This window comes from Carcharhinus amblyrhynchos, chromosome 4 (genome assembly GCF_965287045.1).
Source record: "Carcharhinus amblyrhynchos chromosome 4, sCarAmb.v2.hapA, whole genome shotgun sequence".
NCBI lineage: Eukaryota > Metazoa > Chordata > Chondrichthyes > Carcharhiniformes > Carcharhinidae > Carcharhinus > Carcharhinus amblyrhynchos.
Genome location: NC_137327.1, coordinates 131,483,372 through 131,495,897, shown reverse-complemented (window position 1 = coordinate 131,495,897; position 12,526 = coordinate 131,483,372). Strand labels below are relative to the sequence as shown.

The following is a 12,526-nucleotide window of genomic DNA, read 5'->3' as shown; positions in this document are numbered from 1 at the left end:
CTCCACCCTTGACCCATGTCTATGCTTATGGTACCCCCATTGGAAACCAGATTAAGGGGAGAGTAATTTAGGGACAATTTGCTACACCAATCAGCCTAACAGCACATCTTTGGGGTGTGGGAGGAAACCGGGGCACCCGGAGGAAACCCACACAGCCACAGGGAGAATGTGCAAACTCCCACAGACAGTGGCCCGAATCCATGTATCTGCACAGCTAACAGTGATAGTCACTGAGCTGTTGTGGTGCCCATCTGCTGGTCCAGTTTAAGCGTACACAAACGACGCAAAGTACTAGGCTACTCTCGAAACATCCGAGAGCAACCCACGCACGACCCACCACGTGTATACCCCTCGTTAGACAACAAGGTGGACTGATGCACTTGCGGAGTAAAAGAGAAAAACATCAACACGTAACATTAGATTTCCAGGAACGTCCCGAGGCTCTGACCCTTATTTAAAACCGTCTCCTATAACCCTCCATCCCTATTTCGCTCTATCTAAGTAAACCTTAAACAAGTCCAGCGTTCCTGCCTCTGTGGTCATACCTTTTTTAAACTTCCACCGTTCCTCCACAAAATTATAAACTGCACTGAGTCAGGCACATTAAATCATTATTTTACATCTATATGCAGACCAGTCATCTAGTCAAGTATAATGCTTTTACACAGTAAAGCTGTGCCTCGCTTGGGCTTGTCAAAGGTTGATAATGCAGACACAATCAGCACGAGGTCTGCAAAATGCTGTGTGATAAGTCATGGCTTTTGCACAGGTTGATTTGATTCATTTGGCTAAGGAACATGGGGCTCAATTTTCCCAAACTTGCGCAGATTGTTTGTTGAAGCAAGTGAGGAAAAGCTGTGTGAAACTCGCTTGCTTCACTGCGGCCGTCTCTCACCTGATTTAACAGTGCTCTGTGCAATGTCAGAGTGCTGCCGAGGGTCACACAGCCAGCCCCTCGACCTCAGAGTTTAGTTTAAGTCCCCATCCCCTCCTATAACGGGCATCGAGACTCCCTCCCCCAAGCCCTTGGAAATTGGGACCCTCCACGGAGATTAGGATTCATCCATTGCAGAGATAGTTGGGACTCCCCCTTCCCATGGAGATCGAGACCTCTGGCAGACAAGGGGAACACCCCAGCCCTACCTGGAAAAACGTAAATCCTCCCCCTGCCCCGCCTTGGTGGAGAGTAACTCCCCCTGCGTGTGCTTCCTGCAATTCCCAGCCATGTCCCTCAAAGCCTGGGAGCCTGATGGCATCTCTGCACCCTGGCATGGCCATCATGAGTTGTTTTCTCTGATAGTGGGGTGGGGGGTAGGATATTTCATGGCACCCAACCCTTAATGATATGTCAATGCATTGTCATGTCTGGAAAGTTGTTTATTCATTTGTGAGAGCTGGGCATCGCTGGCTGCCCAGCATTTATTGCCCATCCCTAGTTGCCCTTGGACAACAGTGAAGAGTCAACCACATTGCTGTGGCTCTGGAGTCACATGTAGGTCAGACCAAGTAAGGGACGGCAGATTTCCTTCCCTAAAGGACATTAGTGAACCAGATAGGTTTTTCCGACAATCGACAATGGTTTCATGGTCATCATTAGATCCTTAATTCCAGATATTTTTATTGAATTCAAATTCACCGTGCCATGATGGGATTTGAACCCGGGACCCCGAAACATGGGCTGAGCTTTCTGGATTAATAGCCTTGCGATAATACCACAAGACCATTGCCTCCCCCCGAAATCAGAAAGGACATGAACCTGATCGTGTCACTGGCAGTGAGTGGGGGCTGCGGGAAAGATTTCAATCTTGCCAACCTGTTTTTGGCTGCCCAGGTGATTTAGTGGCCGTTACAGGGTCTACACCCGAGGCTAACAGGGCCACTAGGTCACAATAACGGGCCGGAATTCTCCCATCCCACCCGGCAGTAGAATTTAGCGAGCGGGTTACGGAGAATGTGAAGCGCCATTGATGGTCGGGCAGGAATTTCCGGATTTTAGATCACGCGGCTAGAGAATTCCACCCATGGTTGATAGAATGATAGCAATTGTGCAGGAAGTAGCTTCCAGTAGATTCTGACAATGTCTCTTTCTCCCCCTCTGTTTCAGTGACATCACAGAAGAGGACTTGAAGGAAGCTGGTGTCAACGATCCCACTCACAGGAAGTTGCTTCTGGAAATAAGGACTTCAAGTAAACCTTGACGAACCACCCTGCCCTCCCCTCCACCCCTCCCGTCAATGGCAAAAGGACCACAGGCTAACGTAACACCAGCCTTTTTTCTAATTTCATTTTGAAAACAATTCTGGACTAAACAATAGAGCATTGTGTGAAGCGTCTAATCAGAACATACCTTGACAGTCCTCTGACACGTTTGGAAGAAACTGTGGGGATAAAATTCGATGGAGGATCCAGCATAGCCCTGGGACAAGACCAGTCTTGGGGAAAAGAGCAGAGGCCCCGCCGTTGGACTCCTATGTGTCCAAAGCTATCCTTTCCATCAGATCTGTTCACTCTTTACAAGAGAAATGATAGCTAGGGGGCCAGACCCAGGGACAGGAGTTCCCTAAGCCGGGAGTCAATGATCCTGAGCCTGGAAGGGGACCCAGTTTGGTCATGGTGGCGGACTTCATGGCCTGGATCTGCACGCATTTCTCCAGCTCAAGATAGATGCTTTGGCATCAAGGGTTGGCACTCATATTGGCAAAGGCGTATGAAAATGGGAGCCAAGGGCCCAGATCTGAAACAGGCCTCTTGTGTAAGAAAATGAGAAGTTTACTACCTATTGAGTCTTCCTGTGGAAAGGTGGGTTACCCTGAACACAGCTCTGACGAAGGGTCATGTAGACGCGAAACGTTGGCTCTACTCTCTCTCCACAGGTGCCCTCAGACCTGCTGAAAATTCCCAACATTTTTCTGTTTTGTACCTGCCCGGGTTCCAGAAAATCAGTTTTTCCACACAGCCGGACCAGCAGGACTGAAAAGAAACATCTGTGGACTGCTTTCCAAGAGAGAAGGTTTTAAAATGCACTCTCTGAATGTCAAACCAGGATGTGCAGGAGTGAGAAAAATCACACATTTTCGATTTGATTTATTATCGTCAGATGTTTTGGGATACAGTGAGAAGTATTATTTCTTGTGCTATACAGACAAAAACATACTGTTTATATAGCACTTGCAGAGGAAAGAAGAGAGTGCAGAATGTAACGTTATTGTCATAGCTAGGGTGGAGAGAAAGATCAACTTAATAGAGTCATTCAAAAGTTTGGTGGCAGTCGGAAAGAAGCTGCTCTTGAGTCATAGAACCATAGAAACCCTACAGTACAGTGCCATTTGTCTGCACTGACCACAATCTCACCCAGGTCCTACCCCATATCCCTACATATTTACCCACTAATCCGTCTAACCTACACATCTCAGGACACTAAGGGGCAATTTTAGCACAGCCAATCAACCTAACCCGCATACCTTTAGACTGTGGGAGGAAACCTGAGCATCTGGAGGAAACCCACGAGGAGAATGTGCAAATTCCACATAGACAGTGACCCAAGCTGGGAATCGAACCCAGGTCCCTGGCGCTGAGAAGCAGCAGTGCTAACCACTGTTACCCCTTGTCAGTTGGTACATGACCTCAGACTTTTGTATCTTTTGCCTGACAGAAGAAGGTGAAAGAGAGTGTGTTCTGATTGCGTAGGGTCCATGATTGTGCTGGCTGCTTTCTCAAGGCAGTAGGAAGTGTAGATGGAGTAATGGATGGGGGGTCGGTTTGCGCGATGGACTGGGCTTCGTTCACAGCCCTTCATAGTTTCTTGCGGTCTTGGTCAGAGTAGAAGCCGTACCAAGCTGTGATACATCTGGAAAGGATGCTTTCTATGGTGCATCAGTAAAAGTTGGTGGGAGTCTTTGTGGACATGCCAAATTTCCTTAGCCTCCTTAAGAAGTAGAGACATTGATGGGCTTTCCTAACTATAGCATCGGAAAATCATTTCATTGTGATATGTCCAAATGTTCTTGATCTTCTGTGCCAATTTCACAACAACTCCACCAACGTACTCTGTTACTTATGAACTTTTCACAACCCCACATGTAAAAGAGAAGCTCAGGTGATTTTCCTGTATTCCACATCCTGTCTTTATGCCTGAAAATTTAGGCACAGCAGGAAGCAAATTTCTGGCATTTTATAAAGATTTAAGAAAAAAATTCTCCTCATAAAGACCTGCATGTTTATCTTTGAAAGTATTTTGATAGCATCAGATTGAGGTATTTGAGTTGTAGAACACTTGGAAAGCTTCTGTGATTGCATTTTCCTGAACGTGTTGTCTTGAATGTGCATCAAAGATTATTTTAGTAGCTTCAAATATTAAGTTTTATCCATACAAAGGACCATCTGAAGGAATATGGCATCCCCTTGAGTGTTTAAGTCAGACTACACTCAAAGAAATTGTAAAGTTTTCATCATCTTACTGAAGGAAGGATATTCTTGACTGAGAGAAGGTGGAACAAGGTTCATGAGATGACTTCCTGAGATGAGAGGGTTGTCCGGTGAGGAATAATTGAATAGAATAGGCCTACATTCTCTGAAAGAGTTAATTGCTTTCAATGAAACATATAGGCTTGGTTAGTCATATGATTATTGTGGCTACATTGGGCAGCTCAGAGGCTGAAAGCAGAATTTTCAGGCCATGGTCACCCCAAAACTGGGAAATCCTGCTCGAGATCAACAGGCTTTTGCATCCCACAGGAATCATAGTGGGCGGGACAGGAAAATTCCACCCAACAAATCTTGCATCAAATAACTCATCTCCTGACTCCCCAAAGCGTATCCATCATCTGCAAGGCACAAGTCAGGAGTCAGATGGAATACTCTCCACTTGCCTGGATGTGTGCAGCTCCAACGACACTGTAGAAGCTCAACACCATCCAGGACAAAGCACAAAGCACCTTCCACAAAGGTTCATTCTCTCCATCACCGACAACCAGTAGCAGCAGTGTGTACCCTCCACAAGAGGCACTGCAGGAATTCATCAAGGCTCTTTAGGCAGCAGCTCTCAAACCCACGACCATCTTGAAGGACAAGGGTAGTAGACACCTAGGAACACCAGGGATTCTCAGGTCCCGCTGCTATCAAGGGGAATTCCCATTGCCGTCACCCCATGGGTAGAAGTGCACTGCCAGTGGTATCAGAGAATCCTGTTGGCGTGAATGGCCAGAGAGTTCTGGCCCATGACTTTGGCTAAGGACTTCACCTATTAGGACTGAGATGAGGTGAAATTTCTCCACTTAGTTGGTCGTGAGAGTTTGGAACTTTCTACCGCAAAGCACTCTGGATTCTTAGTACTTAAGTATATTCAAGGCTGAGATTGATAGACTTCGGGACATTAAGGGAGAGGGGTGGGAGATGATCAGCCATTATCTACTGAATGGTAGATTAGGTTCTAGAGACTGTATGGCCTAAACCTGCTCCCGTTTCTCGTGTAACACCTGTTTTTATGTTTTACCCTAATTGTGATTTACAGGAATCTACTACTCAACGTGAGATTGGCATAAATCTCGGCCTTAGCCCTATCTGTCCATGCTCAATTTAATACACACCCATTTTTTTAATTCTCAGGATTCATTTTGTTTTTCCTGACTATCCTCTAGCTTTCCCAACATTTCTGTGATTAATAGATCAGGCAAACAGACTGCTCCGAGGTCTCTGCCAGGACTACCAAGTGATCCTGTCCAGTGATCTGTCCTCTCTGAACATGGACATGGTTGGTTTAAAGCTGGCCAATTCCTCAAAAACACTGTCAGGATCATGAACAGTTGTGATAGATTTCATCTTTCTCACCTGTGCCGTAGCCTGGGAGAGTGAGTTTCACACTCCCCTATAGATCCTGCCCTGAAATCAATAGAGTAAAATTCTGCTATGTTCCAGAACAGAATGACATTGCTGCCCTGACACACTTAAAATCTTGAACTTAGTCTCTACTGATACTTCATTTGAGCAAAACAACGTTGATTATTGAATTTCTGAGAAGATGGGCCTGTGAGGCATTTGCACAATTGTACCGGCATCTGCGATAGGAATCCCAATGATTGACATTGTTGCCATGAACACACATTCTGATCTGAGAATGAACAGAAGTTACACCCAGGTTCTATGCATTAGGGAAATCAAAATACATGATGGTAGTCAGGCTCCCTTTGTCCCAAACCCCCTTTGTCCTGTAAGACCTACACTGAACAATGAATCAGAAGGCAATGAATCAGATGGAGGAATGGGCACTTGGCACGAACCTTTAGAGATGGCAACTCCATGGTACAAATTGTGAATTTTCTTTGGTATTTAATACAATGCCATTGTGCACATAATGTACTTCAATGTTGATTCCTTTTAAATCAGGGTAATAGTCCAATGTAAAAGAAGCCTATTGCAGATTGTTGCATATTGCATGGGTTTGGTTGAATGTTGATTTTGATATATATGTATTATAAATATCGAAAGCTTTCTAAAGAATTGTTATTAAAAGCAGTCCACTGTTAAGTTCAACCTTGTAATTTCTAAAGCTTTTTGATTAATGTGTTGCTTGGAGTTCTGAAGTGCACATAAATATATTCAGAATTAAAAAAAAATATTTTTTGAGAAAATGTTTCTTATGTTTGTCTGGTTGAATACAGCAATAAAATCAAATTTGAAATCCATTGGAACTAAACTGATACTCTTTCACCACAAGCATCCTCTTAATGACACAATTGGAATTTGTCTGACTGTGAGGAGCTTTTAGACACTGTTTTCAGGGATGTAGTGATGCACTTTCACAGATAAGTTGGCACGGGGGTTAGCACTGTTGCCTCACAGCACCCGATATCTGGGTTCAATTCCTGGCCTTGTTTACAGTCTGTGTGGAGTTTGCATGTTCTCCCTGTGCCTGCGTGGGTTTCCTCCGGGTGCTCCAGTTTTCTCCCACAGTCCAAAAGACATACTGGTGAGATGCATTGTCCATGTTAAATTCTCCCTCTGTGTACCCAGACAGGTGCCAGAGTGTAGCAACTGGGGTATTTTCACAGTAGCTTTGTTGCAATGTTAATGTAAGCCTACTTGTGACTAATAAATAAACTTTAAATTTAATCTGTGAACACAAAAAGGATTTATTAACCAGATAACAGCTGCCTCATAGGGTAATTACCCACTCTGAGTCCCAAGTGGTCTTCCAAACCAGGAGACCCTTACAGTGCTGTGTTGTCCTTAAAGGAACAATTACCACATATCACAACAGGAGGCAGGGAGCGACCCAAAAAAGTTTTGATAATGGAGTGGTGGGGTGGGGGGGAGTGCGGGGGTGGTGGTGGTGGGGGGTGGGGGGGCAGATTTCCCCATATGAATATCCCCTGAATATCCCCGCTCCCATCAATGAGGTAATGCAAATCCCAGATTTTAAAGTTGCGATCTCCATTTACATCTAAGTTATAATGCCGATCAGGTGTTTAAGCCTGATTCTCCCCCCCGACTTTGGCTTGTTCATTTGCACAAGACCACACCAACGTTAATCATGACAGGTTCCCCATGACATGTGCCCGGCAAACAGAACCCACCGGGCACACAGCTAAGCACAGCCCCCAGGGAGAAGAAAGGGTCATGCATGGGCAGTACACTGGAGTGCTCCCTGCCTCTCCACATCTCCCCCACCCCCACCGGCACTGCCATATTTTGGCCAAGAACTAATCAATTCTTTCTTGGGCCATACCTTACCTGTGTACCAATGTTTGTGGAAAGCTGTCTGTTAGATTTGACGTATATTGTTATTCGTGAAAGTGTTACCTCTGCCGACCTTCAGTTGAAAATGGAGACTCTAGTGGAAAATGTTGCGAGACCACAGGAATGAGAATCTTGGCGGTGAGGTCTTGTTCTGAGATTTTCCCCATCTCTCGCTGGCTGATGACAATGCATTTGAAGGGCTTTCCTGTAAGGAATTCTCCCATCACCTACAGTTGATGCATTAGAAATGGTCACATCATTCATCAGTCAGAGGGTAAGTGTGGCTATTTTGAAAGTAAATCCTCATTTCTACTTGTTACAAATCCTCTTAGCTGGTGCTCCTGTTCAGCTGAGGTCATTATGAGGAATTGCGAGTACTTAGATAGTGTAGACCGAGTGGTCAAGCGTGAACATCCTTGGAGTTACCATTGACCAGAAGTGCAACTGGAGTCGCCACATAAACACAATAGCTACAAGAGTAGGTCAGAGGATACTGTGGCGAGTAACTCACCTCTTGACTCTCCAAAGCCTGTCCACCATCTGCAACACACAAGGCAGAAGTGTGATGGAATACTCCCCATGTGCCTGGATGGGTGCAGTTTCAAGAAGCTTGACACATCCAGGACAAAACAGCTCGCTCGATTGTCACCACACCTACAAACATCCACTCCCTCTGCCACCGATGCTCAGTAGTAGGAGTGTATACTATCTACAAGGTGCACTGCAGCAATCCAACAAAGAATCTTAGACAGCACCTTGACTAAACCTATGACTATTCCTATCTAGAAAGACAGATACATGGGAATACCACCACCTGCAAGTTCCCCTCCAAGCCACTCACCATCCTGATTTGGAAATATATCACCATTCTTTCACAGTTACGAGGTCAAAATCTTGGAATTCCCTCCCAATGGCACTGTGGGTCAACCCACAGCACGTGGACTGCAGCGATTCAAGAAGCCACCTTCTCAAGGGCAACTAGGGATGGGCAATAAATGCTGTCCAGGCAGCGATGCCCATGCCCCACAATTGAATTTTAAAAAAGCGGCTACAATTGAGGCCATGTGGCGGGTATGCAGGAGCTATCCCTGGGAGCACAGGCAGAATATAAGTGTTGCATGTAACTGTTGAGCTCAGGAACACACTACTTTAGTTGGAAGTCCCTGTTGTTGGCAATTTATGGAAGTCCAACCTTTTACAGATGGAAAATTAAACTGGGTTAAGAGGATATGAAACTGAGATGGAAGTTTTTGATATCAATATCCCAGTATCAGCAATGGAAAATTAGACCCCAAATGCTAGTTCAGTCAAAACAGTGCCTCTGATAATCCTGGCTGTCCTGCTATAACAATGGACTGGACAGTCCCAACCTATCATGACTTTGCAAGCTGATTTTGGGCAATTTATGTGTCCTTTGGTATCAATACTGGCCTGGATCTGAGCAGAACGGGTGGATGGTCAAGGGGAGGGCACATAAGCACAATATTAAGTGTGAGGCCACGCACAAAAGCCCCAAAGATTTGAAATTGGTCTCTTTCTCAGAAAGTAAATTTCACTGGAGTCAACAGTTCAGTTTTAATGCATGACAGGTCATGAACTCGGTCAAGAGCATCCTCTTGGATCCTGCATCCTCCATACTAATGTACTGTGAGGCTGCAAATTTCTCAACATTGGGTACACAAGGTGAAATAAGTGGCAAATCCAGTTGATGACTCAATTTCATTGACGGCACTCCCTTCAGCTAGATCAAGCTACAAGGTCAATGCAGCTATCGCTGATCCCTTTCCCCACAGGGAATTTTACCTTCAGTTTTCTCAGCTCATCCCAAATATGACGACCATGTGTCCTGGATCCCGAGGACATTTGGGTCCTGCAGTGGTTAAATGGCCATCACATTGCAGAGAACCTCACGGAGAATTGGCTCACACTAATAAACTGCAACTCAGCAACTTTCATCTTTATTCTTCACTGCCTATTTTCCACAGTCAGGGTGATAAACTCCACTCAGAACTACTGCATAATGAATCTGGTCAGCAACCGAATACATAGAACCCAACGTAAAGAGTTTTAAGTTGTGCTTCTTATTTGAGGAAGGATTTGGAGGCAGTTCAGAGGAGGTTCACCAGGTTGATTCCAGGGATGAAGGGGCTGACGCATGAAGAGAGATTAAACAGTTTGGGCTTGTACTTGCCGGAGTTTAGAAGGATGAGAGGGGATCAGATCGACTTATATCAAATACTAAAAGAGATTGATGAAGTAAACATAGGCTGAAATTTTACCGCATGTCCGCCTGAGGCTCGTAAGATCGTGCCCGAGGCCAACAGAGAGTGCCGTTCTGCGTGCCTCGCTTGCCCCAATTCCGGGGAGGGCACGCCGGTAAAACCAGGGCCCAAATGTTTCCCCTTGTGGGGCAATCTAGAACAAGAGGTCACAGGTAGAGGTTGCGAGGCGGTAGATTTAAAACTGAGATGAGGAGGAACTACTTCTCACAGAGGGGGGTGAATTTGTGGAACTCGCTGCCCCATAAGGCGGTGGAGTCTGAATCATTGAATGGTTTCAAGATGGAGTTAGATATATTTCTAATAAGAATGGGTTAAGGAGACATGGGGAACAGGTAGGGAGGTGGATTTGAGACCAGGGAGAAATCAGCCATGATCTGATTGAATCTATGGGCTGAATTTACCTACTTCTGATCCTAATTCCTATGTTCCTGTACAAAGAACAAAAAAACAAAGAACAGTATAGCACAGGGACAGGCCCTTCGGCCCTCCAAACATGCTCCGATCATGTTTAACTATCTAACCAACTGCTTATATTCCTCTATTCCCCGTTTGCTCACATGCCTATCAAGATAAATCTTAAATGTAGTTAACATATCTGCCTCAGCCATCTCACTTGGTAGTGCATTCCAGGCCCCCACCACCAACTGTGTTAAAAAACAACCCTCGCACATCTCCGCTGAACCTTTTCCCCCTTATCTTGAACTTGTGTCCTCTTATAATTGTCATTTCTGCCCTGGGAGAAAGCTTCCAATTGTTCACCCTTTCAATGCCTCCATAATTTTATAAACTTCTATCAGCTTGCTCCCTCAGCCTCTGGCTTTCCAGGGAGAACAATCCCAGTTTATTCAATCTCTCCTCTCAGCTAATACCCGCCATACCAGGCAACATCCTGGTAAACTTTTTCTGCACTCTCTCCAAAGCCTCCACATCCTTCTGGTAGGGTGGTGAGCAGAATTGGACACAGTTCCAAATGTGGCCTAACCGATGTTTTGTACAAGTGTAACATAATTTGCCAACTTTTTTACTCAATGCCCCATCCGATGAAGGCAAGCATGCCACGTACTCTTTTCCATCTGTGCTGCCACTTTTAAGGATCTGTGGACCTGTACTCCCAGAGCTCCCTGTGTGTGTCTACGCTCCTGATGGTTCTGCCATTTGATTTATAAGAACATAAGAACATAAGAAATAGGAGCAGGAGTAGGCCATCTAGCCCTTCGAGCCTGCCCCGCCATTCAACAAGATCATGGCTGATCTGAAGTGGATCAGTTCCACTTTCCCGCTTTCTCCCCATAACCCTTAATCCCCTTGCCTACCAAAAACCTATCTACCCGTGACTTAAATATATTTAGCGAGGTAGCCTCCACCACTTCAACGGGCAGAGAATTCCAGAGATTCACAACTCTTTGAGTGAAGAAGTTCCTCCTCAACTCTGTTTATAGTTCCCATCCGAATTGGATCTAACAAAATGCATCACCTTGCATTTGTCCAGATTAAATTCCATCTGCAATTTCTCCACCCAATTTTCCAGTCTATCTACATCCTGCTGTATTCTTTGACAATTTTCATCACTATCCGTAATTCCGCCAATCACAGTATCATCCGCAAACTTGTTAATTAGACCAGCTACGTTTTCTTCCAAATCATTTATATATTATAAACAGCAGATGTTCCTGTGTGCTCCACTTGTCTGAACCAGGGCTGAGGCCTACACTTACATCTTGGACCAAGCATCACCATCAGCTACAGAATGGAAATTTAAAACAGTAATTGCCTCGAAGAGTGTCAGGCCTCCATTTCACATTGTATATGAGGCAACATTTCTGACCAGCTAATTGTAAAATAAATACCATTCCTCACTCAAAATTTGCCGTGCAAATTTCAATTGAAGTTAATCCAACAAGGGCAATCCAGTTCACTGTCAGTACAAGTTCTGACAATGATAAAAAACAGGAAATAATATTGTTGGACCACAAGAGGGCCCTCTGATGCAAAATAAGATTCTCACAATTGTTCGACTGTGGATTCTCATCTAGTTTTAGGGTATGAACATTGCTGGCAAGGCTACCAATTTTTGCCTATCCCTGATTTACCTTGAACTGAGTGGCTTGCTAGGTCGTTTCAGAGGGTGGTGGAGAGTGTGGGGGTTCACAAGAATGATCCCTGGAGTGAAGAGCTTGTCGTATGAGGAACAATTGAAGACTCTGGGTCTGTACTCGTTGGGGTTTAAAAAGATGAGTGGGGGATTTTGTTGAAACTTACAGTATGCTGCGAGGCCCAGACAAAGTAAACCGTGGAGAAGATGTTTCCACTAGTAGGCAAAACTAACATCAGAGGGAACAACCTTAGGCTAAAAGGACAATCCTCCAAGACAAAGATGAGCAGGAATTTCTTCAGCCAGAATCTGTGGAATTCTTTGCCACAGAAGGCTGTGGAGGGAGGTCACTGAGTATCTTTAAGACAGAGATAGAACATAGAACACTACAGCACATAGATAGGTTCTTGATTAATAA

At 45.0% G+C, this 12,526-nt stretch overlaps 1 protein-coding gene across 1 annotated transcript in view; it reads left to right on the top strand.

Moving 5' to 3' along the window:
• Positions 1 to 2,683, top strand: part of LOC145342364 (phosphatidylinositol 3,4,5-trisphosphate 5-phosphatase 2-like) — a 107,552-nt gene extending 104,869 nt beyond the window's left edge. The window contains exon 28 of the mRNA XM_080187885.1: positions 2,105 to 2,683. Within this exon, the coding sequence (XP_080044011.1) occupies positions 2,105 to 2,198 (94 nt within the window). The 3' untranslated portion in view covers positions 2,199 to 2,683. The remainder of the gene's footprint in view (positions 1 to 2,104) is intronic.
• The last annotated feature ends 9,843 nt before the right edge of the window (positions 2,684 to 12,526 follow it).